The sequence below is a fragment of the Oncorhynchus keta genome, chromosome 17, assembly GCF_023373465.1.
Source record: "Oncorhynchus keta strain PuntledgeMale-10-30-2019 chromosome 17, Oket_V2, whole genome shotgun sequence".
Lineage (NCBI taxonomy): Eukaryota > Metazoa > Chordata > Actinopteri > Salmoniformes > Salmonidae > Oncorhynchus > Oncorhynchus keta.
Window position 1 is genome coordinate 16098471 of NC_068437.1, and position 18103 is coordinate 16116573.

The 18103-nt window shown below is 42.1% G+C and overlaps 1 protein-coding gene across 3 annotated transcripts in view; it reads right to left on the reverse strand.

Annotated features, from left to right (window-relative positions):
- LOC118396224 (protein Wnt-7b-like) overlaps nucleotides 1-18103 on the reverse strand; it is a 69256-nt gene that overhangs the window by 27281 nt on the left and 23872 nt on the right. Inside the window, exon 1 of one of the 3 annotated variants that reach the window (XM_052465614.1) lies at nucleotides 6190-6860. The exons of 1 other annotated variant lie outside the window; for it this stretch is intronic. In XM_052465614.1, coding sequence (XP_052321574.1) covers nucleotides 6190-6263 — 74 coding nt within the window. In that variant the 5' untranslated portion in view covers nucleotides 6264-6860. Of the gene's footprint in view, nucleotides 1-3744; nucleotides 4204-6189; nucleotides 6861-18103 lie in introns of those variants that run through there. One more of the 3 variants, XM_052465613.1, reaches the window with a different exon arrangement.

Genomic DNA, 18103 nt, shown 5'->3' on the forward strand with positions numbered 1-18103 from the left:
GATTACCCTTCAAAAGGATTATGGAACAAAACCATACTGCCCTTATGACTCGAAGAACAAAAAGAGTGAATGTTGACCTAACATGTTCCTCTTCTGTTGATTAGCTGTCTTTCTTTCTTTCTTTCTTTCTGTCTTTCTTTCTTTTAATAGTTTACTCTCCGTTAGTCAACACCTCCTTAAAACAATTTGGGTTGTGCGTCAGCTTACATTGACATTTGAGTCATTTAGCAGACACTCTTACTCAGAGCCACTTACAGTAGTGAGTGCAGACATTTTCTATGCGTTTTTCTTTTTCGTGCTGGTTAAAGCTTATGCCTCTTACTCCATTATCTGTCTCCAGACCAAAAAATGAACCTTGAATGCAAAACGACATGACATGTTCAAATTAAACTATAACTGCAACGTGACATGTATCTTTGGCAAAAACAGAGCTTTTTCTTATTCACACTATTTGCTACTTCATCTGCACTAGAGGAGAATGTACTATGGATGCCATGTGAGTAAGTGTCAGTTCCATCCTTGCAAAAGTTGTGAAGATGCTTAAAAATGCAAACATTTGAGTCCAGTGAATTCAAAAGGAACGGCAAAGGATTTCAATGGTTCAAGGGAGACGATTCAGACATCCCTTCTTGCTTCCAATCTGCCACACCATACGCAGCATAGACCTCTCCCCTTTCCATATCCAAAATGATGTGATGAATTAGGCTCACCAATGCTTTGACCTTTGCAAAGATAACATAATCACCATTACCAGGCATTGAGAATTAGGTGAAAATTGGGTGAAATGTCTGGTAAATGCCATTAGAACGCTCTCAAATGTCATTAATACAGTATATTTTCCATTTATATCCGTTCAGACCTGAAATTGAGATATAAAGCAAAGAATTAGTGAAGCACAAAGCTCGAAACGTAACTCTTTAAACCTTCTGTTTCCTTGATGTCTGCCGAACAAAACAATCCAAATCCTCCACCAACCTTCCTCTATCGCATAACAACCCCCGTGGAGCTTGTGGTTTAAATGTGTGGTTCATATACTGTGTGATGCTACTATTCACGAGGTCAGGTGCACTGCAACTGATGCTCTCGGAATGTACACAGATGCTCTGGATCACATCATGTGCATATATCCTACAACAACAGCAACAACCGTAATGGCTCTCGGGTATCTCCTCGGTCAGCAACAAGTCACTGTGCAGCTCACTGTCTGTTAAAATGGTCATGAGGACATGATGATGTTGCTACTACTCTCCTGTATCATCATAGCCTGGCCATTTTCACCTGCCAATTCCCAGCATCACTGTCGAACATGGGCTGGCAAAAGCATGAGACAATGCAAAAACAGAGCATTCCTCAGTTAAGCTGTTAAATCCCTGCAGCATCAAAGTGCACAAATGCGATTATGTTTGCTTAGTGGCGACTCTGTGTGCACAGTGTCAGTCCAGAAACAGCTAGTACTCCAATAGACAGATACAAAGGGAGAAAACAAGCTCAATATGTCAATTGGTAACCATGCTGTATATTAATACAAGTATAATACACATTATATACACATATATATATATAATACAGCTATATCATCTATGATAGCTACAAACAATTATTCTCCATATGCTATAGGCTATAGTATGTAGCGACATTAACAATAGCAAATCCAGGGATTCCCACAGTATTTTATAGTGCACGCGGGCCACCAAAGCGAAATAACCTTCCCCCAAACCTTACATTATAAGGTGGTGGGTTCGATGACAGGGTGTTGTAAAGGGGGAGGGATGCATGGTTCTACACACCGACACACACAAACACACACACACACACACCTATTCCATCAGTCGAATGCCTTTGATGTGACACAGAATGAAGCTCACAGGTATGTTTCACTGAGAAATATCTCAGCCACAATTGTCTCACGATGCAGGTAATTCAAGTGGATTTATTTGGTGAGATTTGTCAGAATTGCTTCTTGGGCAAATTTGCCAAAATAGCAATTGTGAAAACGAATCAAATCTACAAGATTTGTCTAAACTAAAGATATGATATCAATTCATAATATTTACTTCAAGTCAAAACAAATCTTTCTGTAGTGAAAAGATTTTAAATCTTGACTGTCCAGTCTAACACCCTTGTATGTATTTGTGTTATAAATGTAGGTTATAGCAAATCTGTGGGCAAGTTAAACAAATTAACAGTGCAGCTTGTTTTCATATGAAATGTATTATTCCACTTTGATGTTACTAGGGTTTAATATGGAAATCGAAACGTATTTTCAAAGTTCCCCATTTTAAAAACCTTATACTGATCATATTTGGTGAGGTGGTGCAATAAACACAACTTTAAAGGCACAATTCACCTAACATTTGCATATTTCTTCATGGAATGACAGCGTGTTCTGACTAATACCTCTGTCTGAGGATGAGTCATTTGCCACCCATGTAGTTAACCGAATTTTACTGTTAGATTAACACGCATTTAGCTGCACATGTAATGAGAGAGGAAGGAACACTGTGGAGAATGGGGATCACATTCCTCCGTGTTTCTTATTCCACTTTAAAATCATCCTCATCCCTAAAAACCTATTTCATTTGCGGTACTGTAATGTAATAAAGCATGTTTATATTATGAAAACAAAATGATATATGTAGTTTATAATGTGCAAACGAATAGGCTACTAAACATAGATCATAGCCACGTTTAACTGCAACCATAAACCACATCTATTTTAACATTAAGTTTGGGGTCTCCAGCACGGGGATGGATACAACGTATGGTTCGGTAATTATTTTTAAGGAAAAAATAAAACGTTCTCCTGCGTGAGCAACTCCTTATTTTAATTCAATGATACAATTATGACCACTGTCAATCGTGTGCGTGTCATAGACCGGTGTTTTACAGCTACTTTTCCAGATGTGGCTTTAAATTGAAACTTGGTAAATATGCATAATACTATGGTGATGTAATGCATAAAGCATAATCCCTATTCACAAATTGTGACAGGTAATACGCCGCATGCGTAAAAGCTATTCATAAAGGGGAAATAATGAAATAACGTTCACTCTTCATTCAATTGTCTTGAACATCTCTGCCACTCTGTGGCCAAATGAAACCGTGTCCAACCGTCATTACAATGTTGTAAAAGAGGATTTGGATCCTAACTTCAAATTTAAAAAATACTGTAGTGTGTCACATCGAACTACAGGCCTATAAAAAAAGACGTCAGGTAATTAACACCGACTTCATCCGTTGTTTCCCACGTGGACCGGAGGGATGCCCTACCTACCTGAAGCATACGCATTGATAATGAATGTATTTCGAGTATCCTTTAGTCATTTTAAACGGTAACGTCTAGAACATCATCGAATGTGGGAAATACAAAATAATACATCAAAGTCGGTGCGTAAAATACACACCCAAGTGCACACAAATAAATGATCGAAATCGTTTAATATCTCCATTTTGCTAAAGCCCAGTTGTCTTAAATGACTAGTTCTAGTCAAGCATGTTGTGGGCTATATTTTATATTAAAACAGTTTGGATTAGACTAGCATGTGCACTGTGAAGTAAACATCCATCATAAACATGGGCTACCGTAACCAACAACCTGCGGTAATATTTCGGAGAAAGATTCAACAATAACAATTCTAAAGCAGAGTATATATAATCGAAAATGAAATCCATTCTTTGTATGTCTCCAAACACAAAATCACACCAGTGAGGCAACTAAGGGTTCGGGTGATTGAGTCAACTTACAGGTAGCTCCCACTTGTAAGTATGAGGAAGATCTGTGGATAGTAGACTGACAGTAGTACACTGCGCGAGGAGAAGATGATCATGATGACATTGAACAAATGGCCGCTTTCTAGTGGAGTGAGAAAAATGGTGGGATAGAGTCCTCTTTAAATCCTTGATGTCGCGCGTTTTAGTTCCCCTTTGCTCAAAAATCAAAGAGCTGACACCAGGGTTGGTGCGATGCGTCTGCGGTGCTCGCTTCAGTGGCGGTGCTATGCAGCTCCTAGCTCCCAGTCCCAGGGCCGTGAGTGTGCAGCGGGCGCGGAGATTGGCTCTGTCATCTCTCAGCGGTAGAGGCTGTTACAGAGTGTGGTTCCCGAGACGGAATGATGATGGTTTTAGGGATTTTGGATGGCAGAAAAGTGCTTTTCTCCACACTCATGAGTGTCGTGGCTGCCATTGGGCAGAGAGAGACACTGCTATCCGCCCACTTCTGCGCCACAGCAGGACAATAGGGTGACAGTGATCCGCTGCTCCCCTGGACAGGGCTGCCTTTCATTCATCAAATCAGGCCCAAAAGTAAACAAACACTGGCGCACTCACTGACTGTTTCATCTTCAGGCCTACTGCTTCACACTAACACATCATCAGGCAACAACAAAAAAACGTATGTGGGTAATGTGCATAAAGCAATTGGTCTTGCACACATTTTATCCAATGCTTAAAAAATAAAAACGGTGTGGATAGCCTAATACGTAACCACACAGAAATGAACACCTGGTATGTTGTGTTATTCATTACTTTATCCTGTCAATAAATGAGCAGGCGACTGCAGGTTTTAAAGCAGGTTCGCGTTTTTCATCTTGTTCTGGAGGCAGCGCTGCAGGGTGGTCACAAGCTGGCACAGCCACAAAGTCATTACAATCAGTTTTTAAGCCTAACCCTAACCTTAACCACACTGCTAAACCTAATGTCTAAATCTATCATTAAATTAAGACCAAAAGGTTCATTTAAGTTACAATATAGACAATTTTGACTTTCCAGCTGGCCTATATAAGGAGAAATCGCTCAGTTTTGCTTCTGGGACAAGATTCATGACAATAAACATCAACCTGCGGTTTTAACACGGGATCTACAGGGCGATCTCGGTGTTGGACCCGGTGAGTGAAAGGCTCTGCCTGCACCATCGCGTCAGCACAAAGTGATGTCACTCGTCACCTGTAGACTCCAGTCATTGTGTGTGAAGAGGGTATCATGAAAGATTTTCCCAGGCTAAAGAAGGGGGGAGAACGCGGCGGGAATGAGCTAACTGGTTTGGCTTGATAAAACCCTGAGATATCTCGTCACGCTTCACTTGGAGTGTTTTTTTTTCTCCCTATTTGAACTGTTAAGATATGAATACCTGTGGAGGTTACCCGTTAGGCCTATTTCACTTAAGGCTTGTGTAGGAGAAGGAAAGGTGAGCTCCCACCAATGGAACGCGCTGGGAGATGACACCTGTTGTTTTTGTTTAGATAACCACGACTGGCTATGGATGATGAGGAACACTAGCCTGAAAAATGTATGGGTAAAGAAAACAGGACCTTGAGCTGTCCAAGGGTTGACTCTTGTTGAAATATCCTAACGTTACATACTTTGTGTATAAAACATTTTTTTTACTGTTCGTATATATTTGTACTCTTATCAATTCACTCCAAACCATCAGGCTAGGCTACCTTGCAGACAACACAGACCTACAACAGAGACAGGTAAACAAAATGATCTTACCGTTTGTGTAATATAATTTCTATATATGCAACAACAATACCCGTTTTTCTTTTTGCACACACACAGCATATATAATTCCTCTGGGTTTTTTATACATCAAGATGAGCTATTGCAAAACAAGTAAAAACTCCATCTGGGCTGTGGAATGTGGAAATACAACTCAGCCAGGCTGCCTCTATTAATGAAGGTATGCCGCAGTGAGCACGAGCACGAGCCCGGCTGAGGGGGTCAAACGATCTATAGAGCGACAAAAACCAACAAGACTCTGATCCGATGAACCACAACCGAGACTGAATATGAATTCATCTAATATTGGGCCAAGCGCAACAACAACAACAACAACATGGGCACAGCTTTTACGCACATCCAGCCGTTGTCCGTTGATGGCTATGGGTGTCAGGTTCATTTCAACACTGACATGGATGGATTAGGCTGCAATCACACTGAGTTTTTGAGATTGTTTGTAAAAGTCAGAAATTGTTTGTAAAAGTTACTGAGGTCAAAAGGGCAGTTCCGTCTGCCGCCCGCAGAAGAACACTGCATTTATATGGGCATTCAGAATATACATGTGGCTGGGCATTCAGAATACCCATGAGGCTCAGCATGTTGCAGGTTATATTTCAAACAACAATAATAATACTGACAAGAAAGTAACATAAACGTATAAGCAGTTGATATAAGTATTACATTTACACTTACCCAAGCCTTAAGTAGATGATGCCAAAGCACAAGAAGTACAAATTCCACCTTCGGAGGGGTCGGTGCATGATCATAACCGCTTCTGGGACGGGCCATTCACTAGAATGAAGTGGTCATTCTTGCGTTCACATTGGCAACACTACAGTATCCTAACCTTTCCAGATGCAGATATAACTTCTCTTTTCCAAAGTATCAAATCTAAACTCCTTTGAAATCTTTATCCGTTTCAAATCCATAGTCAACGGGTAACAGGTGAGACAGAGAGTGATGGTGATCCAAAACGTGGTTGTTAAAGAGTTCGACAACAAAACACTTATGAGAGAGCGATGGGTCGAGGAGTAAGATGAGTTCTCGGGTGAACCATTCTTATATTTCGTCCTTTGTATCAAAGTAGGACAAGTTATGTATTCTCACTTGTTCTTGCGTGCGCCAGGTACATTTACACCCGGTGCAATGTCCTCCTTTTCCTCCCCTCGTCTGTATTGAGGCCGTAACACATCGGTTGCAGTTCCTCTCCTTTGACGACATCTTAAATTCTTTCCATGTAGCTGCAGGTATTCTAATGCAGGTAACAAAAGCCCTATCCACGCCTCCTCCTTTGAGCTGGTATGGATATGCAAGGATTGGGACGGGCTTCTGGGTTGAGCTGAACACGTGCAGTTGTTGTACAGCTACAGTAACATACAGCGAATCTCACCGAAACTTCCTTATATAGGCTATTTGAGGTTGCAACCTTGGGTATTGCACAACAGGAGATACTAGACTACTCTCATCAAGTAGACAAGTAATTCTAGCGACTAGTCCATGCACCAGTTTACAATATGAACCTTGAGTAGAATTCTAGAGTATTCTGTGGCATTTCATATGTATAGCTTAACCGATCATAAATTATACTTGTTTGCCACCTGTTATGCATGTATCTATAGACAATATTTAAAGATCATTAAGGAAATGCATTTCTTATTATTTATTACATCAAATCACGGGGCTCATTTTCAACAAATAGGCGACAGAATCGCCTACTATGACAAATGCGTTTTAAAACAACATGTAAAAATAGCCAGTTGACTTTGCACAGGGGGACGGACCATCATTTCAGGATGCGCACAATCTTGATGCTTCTTGAGTGTCTGTGCCCTGTGGTGCCCTTTTGGTGTACAATACTCCCCCTGGTGGTTACAGTAGACAACTGCTGTCGAACTGGTAGGGGGAGTGTCTTCTGTGTGACTATAGAGGCCTGTATGATGTGAGTGAGTGAGCTTTTGTATGCAGACAGTTTGGCTAAGTTCCTGCACTTATATTTTAACATGATGTGCACTTGTGTGATCTTTAGAAAGTGTAAATCACCATAAATATGCTATATGCAAATTTATTTAAATATGGTCCTGTTAATTTCTGTGTTTTATTGCTGCATTTGAATGGTCTTGCAAATAAATGTAATTCCTTATTCAAGATTCTATATAAGATTTTTGATTGTATAACGCACTTTGTTAAAACAACACATAAGTCATATACCATATTAGAACAAAACTATACGCAATGAACACGTCTAAACTGGAATAATAATTACAGCATAAACTAAAATGACAGACATCAGACCCTTCTCTTTGGTTCTGAGAGTTGTTGTTCACCACAAGAGACAGACAAACCACAGAAACCTTTGTTTCAAGACATCCCTGCTTTGTGGTTTCCAGGCCATTTTCTTCAAAACATGCCCATCCAAATTCCAGATGGATTTCTGAAATAATGAATGTCAACATAAAGACCCAGGGTGACATAAAAAAGACACGTATTTGATGTATTCCTGTAAAAGATGGACTTATTTCTCTCTCTTCAAATGTAACTCTTGGTAAAGGCTGGGTGGGGATGGTCCTGTTTAGTTTAATTAAAATGTTCAAAGGAGCGATTTTTATTAAGCCAGATCATCAAAGACCAGCAGGGACACAATTTGTCACCCGTGACTGTCATTGCAGACATGTCACACGCACACACACACACACACACACACACACACACACACACACACACACACACAGACACAGACACAGACACAGACACAGACACACACACACACACACACACACACACACACACACACACACACACACACACACACACACACACACACACACACACACACACACACACACACACACACACACACACACAGAGAGCATTTGGGACAGGGAGGACTCATCAATCTAGCCACGTCATATGCCACATAACACAACGCACCCAGTGGTTTAAAGGGGAAACTGTGGTGATATTCGTGTGACTGTAGTTCATGTGAAAGTTAATTAAGACAGTCATGACAGTTGCAGACAGTCAAGAACATTTAGATATTGATGTTAGTTACATATTTACAGTGCATATCATATGTAAGGCCAGGAGTTTTTCCTGACCACAAAACCTTGGGTCCCAACTACGTAATCAGGAAAACTCCTGGACCTAATTTGTTTTGATTATTCTTTTTGACCACTTCCTCTTACTTGTAGATAGAGTCACTATTTGACCCAATCACAAACATTGTGTTGCACATATAATACACTAAATTGTATGGACCGTTTTGGCCCATTTATATTGCGTTACTAAATTCCAAAGGCTGTCCCGTGAAAGGTTCTGCTATCTCTACAGTTTTCTCCTCTATCCAGCATTGCTTTCCAATGTGAAGCAAAACAAGTTTGAAGATTGCACAATTGTATCTGCTTCTTTAAATTTACGATCTTTTAAAACTGCAGGAGGGTAGAAGGAAAGTGAAAAAAAATATTGGTCTGTATTTTGGCAGATGTCAGATGATATGTCGTACTGTCTTCTTGAATATTATTAAGTACTCTTGACCGACAACTAAATAAGAAAACCCACCAGGCATCCATATGTTTGTGTGGGAGCCCTGTCAGCTGGAAAGCGGCTGCAGCAATGCACTGAAATGGATGAATGCAGCAGCATGCCAAACCATGGAGCGGCGTCTGGGGTTGGGTCCGCCACATCTACACAAGGCCCCAGGCAGACACAGGCAGGAGGGGGAACCAACCGGCCATTATGCTGCTCCCTGATGGCCCGGGCTCCATCAGCTCCACACTCTGTCTGCCTCCAGATTTTAACACTTCCCTCAATTAGCCCAGGGAAGATTTTGTTTGGCACGGAGAAGGTCTGGATGAAAAGGGGGCTTCCTATCCCTGAGAGAGAAGAGACTGAGACCAGGACATGGATCACATCAGAGAGAGGAGAGAGAGGGTAAGAGGGAGACAGGGATAGAAAGGGACAGAGACAGAATGGGAGAGAGAGGGAAAGAGGGAGACAGGGATAGAAAGGGACAGAGACAGAATGGGAGAGAGAGGGAAAGAGGGAGACAGGGATAGAAAGGGACAGAGACAGAATGGGCGAGAGAGTGCGTGACCTGGATGACCTTGGCAGACAACATCACCTCGTACATCACACAGTGAGGAATGTTCACAATTCAAAGGTCAAATGTCAAAAACTGCCCCAACAGGTCCTCCACTCCTCCTAACCAGACAGATGTGATTGAACTCCTCCTTTTCTGGTCGGGCACAGCTGTGGATGCCCGTATGGGGGTGTGGAGTGGAGTGCGGCTTGATTAATTCCCCAACATGCCCACTTATATTTTGGGTCCTTAGAGGAAGGGGCCTGACTGGGCGTGTGTAGATATGCCAGACTGTGTCCACATGCGGCCCGACTAGCTCCACTGGCTGATTAGTGCAAGCTGAAATGCTCAATCATGCCCTCTCGATGGAAAGCAGGTTTTCTGAGGTTCACCGTGGCTTGCCAGAGCCGAATGCCACATCGAGCGCTTGGATAAAGATTAATAAAAAAAAATCTAAAGTCAGTGGTGTTTTTGCTCATGTTAAACCTTCAAACGCTAATCTGCGATGTTGCTATTTTAAATATGGCTCACTTCTCACCGGAGCCCCTTGCCAACCTTTCAAGTGTGTTTTTCTGATCAGCCGATCTCAGAGACAGTGCAGAGAGACCCGGATCGATTTACCCAGAACTGACAGTCTGGGACTCAAAGCCAAAGCCCTTTTTTCAAGAGCACATTCACAAGAAATGGTCTGGTGGCTTAGAGGAAAAAAAGTGTTCGGTTTCAAGCTGGAGAGGAGCTCTCTCTGTCTGAGATGATATTAGGATGGGTTACTACTACTCTGTCCTGGTCATGGTGCGCTGTGTGTTGAGTAGGCTCAGAAGTTTTTTGAGAAGAAATGACCTGATTAGGAGACAACGCTTGTTCTGTCTGGTCAGGTCACATCAAGAGTTTCTCTTCTGAGGTGAGTGACCAGAGATTTCTCAACTCAGTATAACAGAATGGTCCCAATATTTAACTGAAGGCCTCGTATGTATAGGATGTCCACCAGTGGAGGCTGATGAGGGGAGGACGGTTCACAGTAATGGCTGGAATGGAGTCAAAGGAATTATTTCAAATGCATCAAACACGTGGTATCCATGTGGTTGATACCATTCCATTGACTCCATTCCAGCCATTATTATGAGCCATCTTCCCCTCAGCAGCCTCCACTGGTGTCCACCCACTCTGCCCACTCTGCGCTTTGGTTATGACATTTCACTTCATTCAGTGGGGTCTATCTCTAACATATCATTAACCAGGGGTGGAACTTTCAATGGGGACGGGGGGGACATTGCATTTTTGTCTTTCCCAGTTTTATCATCGGAATGTGATAAAAAATGCGGCAATGGTGTGCTTTAGGACCATGCAGATGCCTCCGAGCGGTAGGGTAGGCTGTTTGGACTGTTTATCTGACTGGATAAAAAATATATATAATGTCCCCACCACTTTGAAAACCAAAGTTGCGCCCCTGTCATGAATATATCCTAATACATCCGATAATAAGCACCACGCTCTGTTGACATAGCGGTGCAGGTGTCTCATAATATACAGTTCCTTCGTAATGCGTTTGAACCAATCAGTTGACAAGGAAGGGGTGGTATACAGAAGATAGACATATTTGGTAAAGACCAAGTCCACTTTATGGCAAAAACAGCTCAAATAAGCAAAGATAACTATTTTAAGATGTGAAGGTCAGTCAATACGGAACATTTCAAGAACTTGGATAGTTTGTGCAGTCGCAAAAGCCATCAAGTACTAGGATGGAACTGGCTCTCATGAGGGCCGCCACCTGCAAAGGAAGATCCAGAGTGACCTCTGCTGCAGAGGATAAGTTCATCAGAGTTTCCAGCCTCAGAAATCGGCAATTAACTGCACCTCAGATTGCACCTCACAGAGTTCAGGTAACAGACACATCTCAACATCAACTGTTCAGAGAAGTCTGCGTGAATCAGGCCTTCATGGTCAAATTTCTGCAAAGAAACCACTACTAAAGGACAACAATAATAATAAGAGACTTGCTTGGAACAATAAACACAAGCAATGGACATCAGACCAGTGGAAATCTGTCCTTTGGTTTGATGAGACCAAGTTTTGATATTTTTGGTTCCAACAGCCATGTCTTTCTGAGATGCAGAGTAGTTGAACGGATGGTCACTCCATGTGTGGCTCTCACCGTGAAGCATGGAGGAGGAGGTGTGATGGTGTGGGGGTCATTTGCTGATGACACTGTCTGCAATTTATTTAGAATTCAATGCACACTTAACCAGCATGGCTAACACAGCATTCTGCAGTGCTACACCATCTAAGTGAAAACCAAGTGGTTTTCACTTAGTGGGACTATCATTTGTTTTTCAACAGTAAAATGACCCAACACACCTCCAGGCTGTGCAAGGGCTATTTTACCAACAAGGGGAGTGATGGAGTGCTGCATCAGATGACCTGGCCTCCACAAAACCCGACCTCAACCCAATTGAGAAGGTTTGGGATGAGTCGGACCGCAGAGTGAAGGAAAAGCAGCCAAAAAGTGCTCATCACAACTCTTTCAAGATTGTTGGAAAAGCATTTCAGTTGAAGCTGGCTGAGAGAATGCCAAGAGTGTGCAAAGCTGTCATCAAGGAAATCGGTGGCTACTTTGAAGAATCTCAAATATAAAATAGATGTTGATTTGTTTAACACTTTTTTGGTTCCTAAATTATTCCATGTGTTATTTCATAGTTTTGATGTCTTCACTATTATTATACAATGTATAAAATTGTAAAACTGATGAAAAACCCTTGAATGAGTAGGTGTGTCCAAACTTTTGACTTGTACTGTATATATATATTTTTCAACATTTTGTAGACTGTGGGTCGCAAAAAGCAAAATTCAAATAAAATAAAATAAAATTGATTTATATAGCCCATCGTACATCAGCTGATATCTCAAAGTGCTGTACAGAAACCCAGCCTAAAACCCTAAACAGCAAGCAATGCAGGTGTAGAAGCACGGTGACTAGGAAAAACTCACTAGAAAGGCGAAAACCTAGGAAGAAACTTAGAGAGGAACCAGGCTATGAGGGGTGGCCAGTCCTCTTCTGGCTGTGCCGGGTGGAGATTATAACAGAACATGGCCAAGATGTTCAAAGTTCATAAATGACCAGCATGGTCAAATAATAATAATCACAGGCAGAACAGTTGAAACTGGAGCAGCAGCACAGCAAGGTGGACTGGGGACAGCAAGGAGTCATCATGCCAGTCATCATGGTCCTAGTGCTCAGGTCCCGAGAGAGAGAGAGAGAGAGAGAGAGAGAGAGAGAGAGAGAGAGAGAGAGAGAGAATTAGAGAGAGCATACTTAAATTCACACAGGACACCGGATAAGACAGGAGAAGTACTCCAGATATAACAAACTGACCCTAGCCCCCCGACACATAAACTACTGCAGCATAAATACTGGAGGCTGAGACAGGAGGGGTCAGGAGACACTGTGGCAACCCAGACAGGAAGATCACATCAGTGACTCAACCCACTCAAGTGACGCACCCCTCCTAGGGACGGCATGAAAGAGCCCCGGTAAGCCAGTGACTCAGCCCCTGTAATAGGGTTAGAGGCAGACAATCCCAGTGGAAAGAGGGGAACCGGCCAGGCAGAGACAGCAAGGGCGGTTCGTTGCTCCAGAGCCTTTCCGTTCACCTTCACACTCCTGGGCCAGACTACACTCAATCATATGACCCACTGAAGAGATGAGTCTTCAGTAAAGACGTAAAGGGTGAGACCGAGTCTGCATCTCTCACATGGGTAGGCAGACCATTCCATAAAAATTGAGCTCTATAGGAGAAAGCCCTGCCTCCAGCTGTTTGCTTAGAAATTCTAGGGACAATTAGGAGGCCTGTGTCTTGTGACCGTAGCGTACGTGTAGGTATGTACGGCAGGACCAAATCAGAGAGATAGGTAGGAGCAAGCCCATGTAATGCTTTGTAGGTTAGCAGTAAAACCTTGAAATCAGCCCTTGCCTTGACAGGACGCCAGTGTAGGGAGGCTAGCACTGGAATAATATGATCAAATTTTTTTGGTTCTAGTCAGGATTCTAGCAGCCGTATTTAGCACTAACTGAAGTTTATTTAGTGCTTTATCCAGGTAGCCGGAAAGTAGAGCATTGCAGTAGTCTAACCTAGAAGTAAAAAAAGCATGGATGAATTTTTCTGCATAATTTTTGGACAGAAAGTTTCTGATTTTTGCAATGTTATGTAGATGGAAAAAAGCTGTCCTTGAAACAGTCTTGATATGTTCGTCAAAAGAGAGATCAGGGTCCAGAGTAACGCCGAGGTCCTTCACAGTTTTATTTGAGACGACTGTGCAACCATTAAGATTAATTGTTTGTTTCTTGGGACCTAGAACAAGCATCTGTGTTTTGTCCGAGTTTAAAAGTAGAATGTTTGAAACTGATTGAGTAGGCTGCATAGATGTCATGACTAGAAGCTCAAAAGACGAAAAAGTCATTTTTATTTTGTAAATTGAAATTTGCTATCGTAAATGTTAGAAAAACCTCTGCCTTTGTGGGATGCACAGGTGATATGGTCACTAGTGTAGCCAGGAGGTGAGGCCTCATTTAACACAGTAAATTCATCAGGCTTAAGCCATGTTTCAGTCAGGCCGATCACATCAAGATTATGATCAGTGATTAGTTCATTGACTATAATTGCCTTTGAAGTAAGGGATCTAACATTAAGTAGCCCTATTTTGAGATGTGAGGTATCACGATCTCTTTCAATAATGACAGGAATGGAGGAGGTCTTTATCCTAATGAGATTGCTAAGGCGAATACAGCCATGTTTAGTTTTGCCCAACCTAGGCCGAGGCACAGACACGGTCTCAATGGGGATTGCTGAGCTGACTACACTGACTGTGCTAGTGCAGACTCTACTAAGCTGGCAGGCTGGCTAACAGCCTGTTGCCTGGCCTGCACCCTATTTCATTGTGGAGCTAGAGGAGTTAGAGTCCTGTCTATGTTGGTAGATAAGATGAGAGCACCCCTCCAGCTAGGATGGAGTCCGTCACTCTTCAACAGGCCAGGCTTGGTCCTGTTTGTGGGCGAGTCCCAGAAAGAGGGCCAGTTATCTACAAATTCTATCTTTAGGGAGGGACAGAAAACAGTTTTCAACCAGCGATTGAGTTGTGAGACTCTGCTGTAGAGCTCATCACTCCCCCTAACTGGGAGGGGGCCAGAGACAGTTACTCGATGCCGACACATCTTTCTAGTTGATTTACACGCTGAAGCTATGTTGCGCTTGGTGACCTCTGACTGTTTCATCCTAACATCGTTTGTGCCGACGTGGATAACAATATCTCTATACTCTCTACACTCGCCAGTTTTAGCTTTAGCCAGCACCATCTTCAGATTAGCCTTAACGTCGGTAGCCCTGCCCCCTGGTAAACAGTGTATGATCGCTGGATGATTCGTTTTAAGGCTAATACTGCGGGTTATGGAGTTTTTCAATTTGTCAGAGCGTGGGAAGAGTGGTGGGAAGCGTTGACGTCTCAGACCCCGTAACGGGAGGAGTAGAGACAAGAGAAGGCTCGGCCTCTGACTCCGACTCATTGCTTAGTGGGGAAAACCGGTTGAAAGTTTCTGTCAGCTGAATGAGCGACACCCGTTGAGCATTCCTACAGAAACTGTGAGAAAGTTGTCCAGCTGCGGGGACCGTGCGAGGGGATTTATACTAACTTTACTATCTGTACTTACTGGTGGCACAGACGCTGTTTCACCCTTTCCTACACTGAAATTACCCTTGCCAACGATCGCGTCTGAAGCTGGGCTTGCAGCACAGCTATCCTCGCCGTAAGGCGATCATTCTCCTGTATATTATGAGTACAGCGACTGCAATTAGAAGGCATCATGTTAATGTTACTACTTAGCTTCGGTTGTTAGAGGTCCTGACGAACCATGTCCAGATAAAGCATCCAGAGTGAAAAAGTTGAATGAAAAAAAGTTGAGTGAGGGGAAAAAACAAAAATATAAATGGTAATTAAAAAGTAAAAACCGTAAAGTTGTCAGGTAGCAAAGTAAGGTTGGCAACAAAACATACATCAACACGTAAACAAGTCTGCAAGTTGTGACCAAACATAGCATGACGGAAGCTGAATGAAATGTAAAAGACTTAAAAGCTTGGTATGCAATCAGTGCTCCGTACATTCTTTACAGAGATACGCTTCTTTTTTGTTCTAAATCTTTGAAAAAGAACAGGAATTTAGAATTAATATGAAAAGCATTGTAACGCTCGTCGTTAAATGAAGACCAAGGTGCAGCGTGGTAGGCGTGCATTTTCCTTTCAATTATAAATGTTCCACCAAAAACAATAATAATAAAAACAACTCAACGAACGAAATGCTAGGAGTGCAAACACATGCAACAACCAAAGACAAGATCCCACAACAGAAGGTGGGAAAAAGGGCTGCCTAAGTATGATCCCCAATCAGAGACAACGATAGACAGCTGCCTCTGATTGGGAACCATACTCGTCAAATCTGTATACTTGGACTTTGACTTACCAAAATGTGGTGTCCTATAAGACATACTACACTCCTAATGATATAGTGAAGTCTGGTTACAGTCTAGGATCTCTGAGGAATAAATAGGAAAGTGATTTGATTAGTTGAAACAACGTTTAGGGTTAGATTTTCACAGATTCCTTTCTTTGCAAATCGAACAAGTGGAAATACAAAATCGATCATGCATGCTATATCTAACAAAATTACACTTCATGTTATCTCTGGGACCCTTTGGATGATAAATCAGAGCAATATTTCAGAATGTAAATACACATTTCACCTTCAGAGGTCAAAACCTATCGCGGAGAAAAAAAGTGTTTTGTTGTTAGGATCTCTCCTCAAACAATAGCATGCCATTTTTCTGCAGTAATAGCTATTGTAAATTGGACAGTGCAGTTATATGAACAAGAATTTAAGCTTTCAGCCGATATAAGACACTTATATGTACCGACATTTGTTGTTTCTCTAAAATCTTAGATCATGACACACGGCACTGCATGATTTACAACTTTCCCGTTGACGAGACGACAATCCCTAAGACGTTTCAGCCCAGCTGACGCTATGCAATTTTCTTCATTTTTGACCACTTTTTTTCTCTGGCCTCCATTGATTTAGTTACCTTAATTCTGGCAGTCCTACAAGGGTAAAACTCCAATACATTTTGAACAAATTATGATAGAGACATAAGGTTTGGACCATTGGTTTTCGTAGAGGTTTATCTACACAATTAACATATTATTTTACCCATTGGTCAATTTGTAAAACATTTTACTAGGCAAGTTAGTTAAGAACAAATTCTTAGTTTCAATGATGGCCTAGGAACAGTCAGTTAACTCTCTTGATCAGGGGTAGAAGCAAAGATGTTTTACCTTGTCAGCTTAGGGATTTGACCTTGCAACCTTTTGGTTACTTGGCCAACACTCTATCCACTAGGCTACTTGCAGCCCTGAAATTTGGTAAAAGATGCGCTTTGATTGGACACCCTACTCTCTAGTGATGGACTGGTCACATCCCACATTACCCAGACTAGTCATAGTGATTAAAGGGGAAAACAGTCAGTTGATGACTTATGATCCCATCTGGGAGTCCATTGTGTGACGTGTCCTCCCCAAAGCTCTGAGATAATAGACTCAACAAACCCTTTGGCCCTATTAAGTACTGCATGAGTCCCACTCCCTGCAGCATACCAGACCTCCACTTAATCATCGTCTCCCGGCCATGTTGAATATGTGAGCGCCCGCCGCATCCGGATATAATGTGCCTCTCTTAAGCCCCTTAGATCCCGTCATTATGTATCAATACTCCAATTCATTCGAGGGAGAGAAGTCTCCTATCTCTGCTCGCAGGGCCTCTGCAATAGTTAGGGAAACAATTTGTATGCAGATGTTTCAATTGAGATCAGATGGACAAGAGGCCATCGCCACATTTGTGGACAGGGATTGTCTGATGGAATGAGGACGTCCATAAAGGAGCATGTGTGTTGTGTTTTGGGATGTGCGGTAGACAAATGACTGCATTCAGCTTTAGTTACTCTTGTTTTCATACGCTGCCTATGGACAGGGTCCAGTTCGTCTAATAGTGGGCACGGGCAGAAATCACTAACTGTAGTCATATGTGAGTTCATCATTCAAAAAACGAAACAAAAAATGATTGCACTTACCCAAAAACTGAAACCGCATTCATTTGCTGGTCTGCAAATGGAACTGAAGAATTTACATTCACAAAAAAATCTGACAGACGTGGCTTATGTCTTTAAGGGCCAGAGTATTATGTGCAGTTGAGAAAATACGACCAATGCATCTCTGTTCTATGGTAATAACTCACTGTATATGAGAGAAAGTTTTAGAACAGACAAATAATTTACTGAAGTAAAATTACATGTAATGACATTTTACGAGCATTATACATCTTTTATTTATGTCCAGAGGCAAGGGCGTAGGAGCCCTAGGGAGACAGGGGGGAGACACATGTCCCCCCCCCAATGTTAGAAGCAGGTCAAATGAATAATTATCCAAAAATAATAATAAT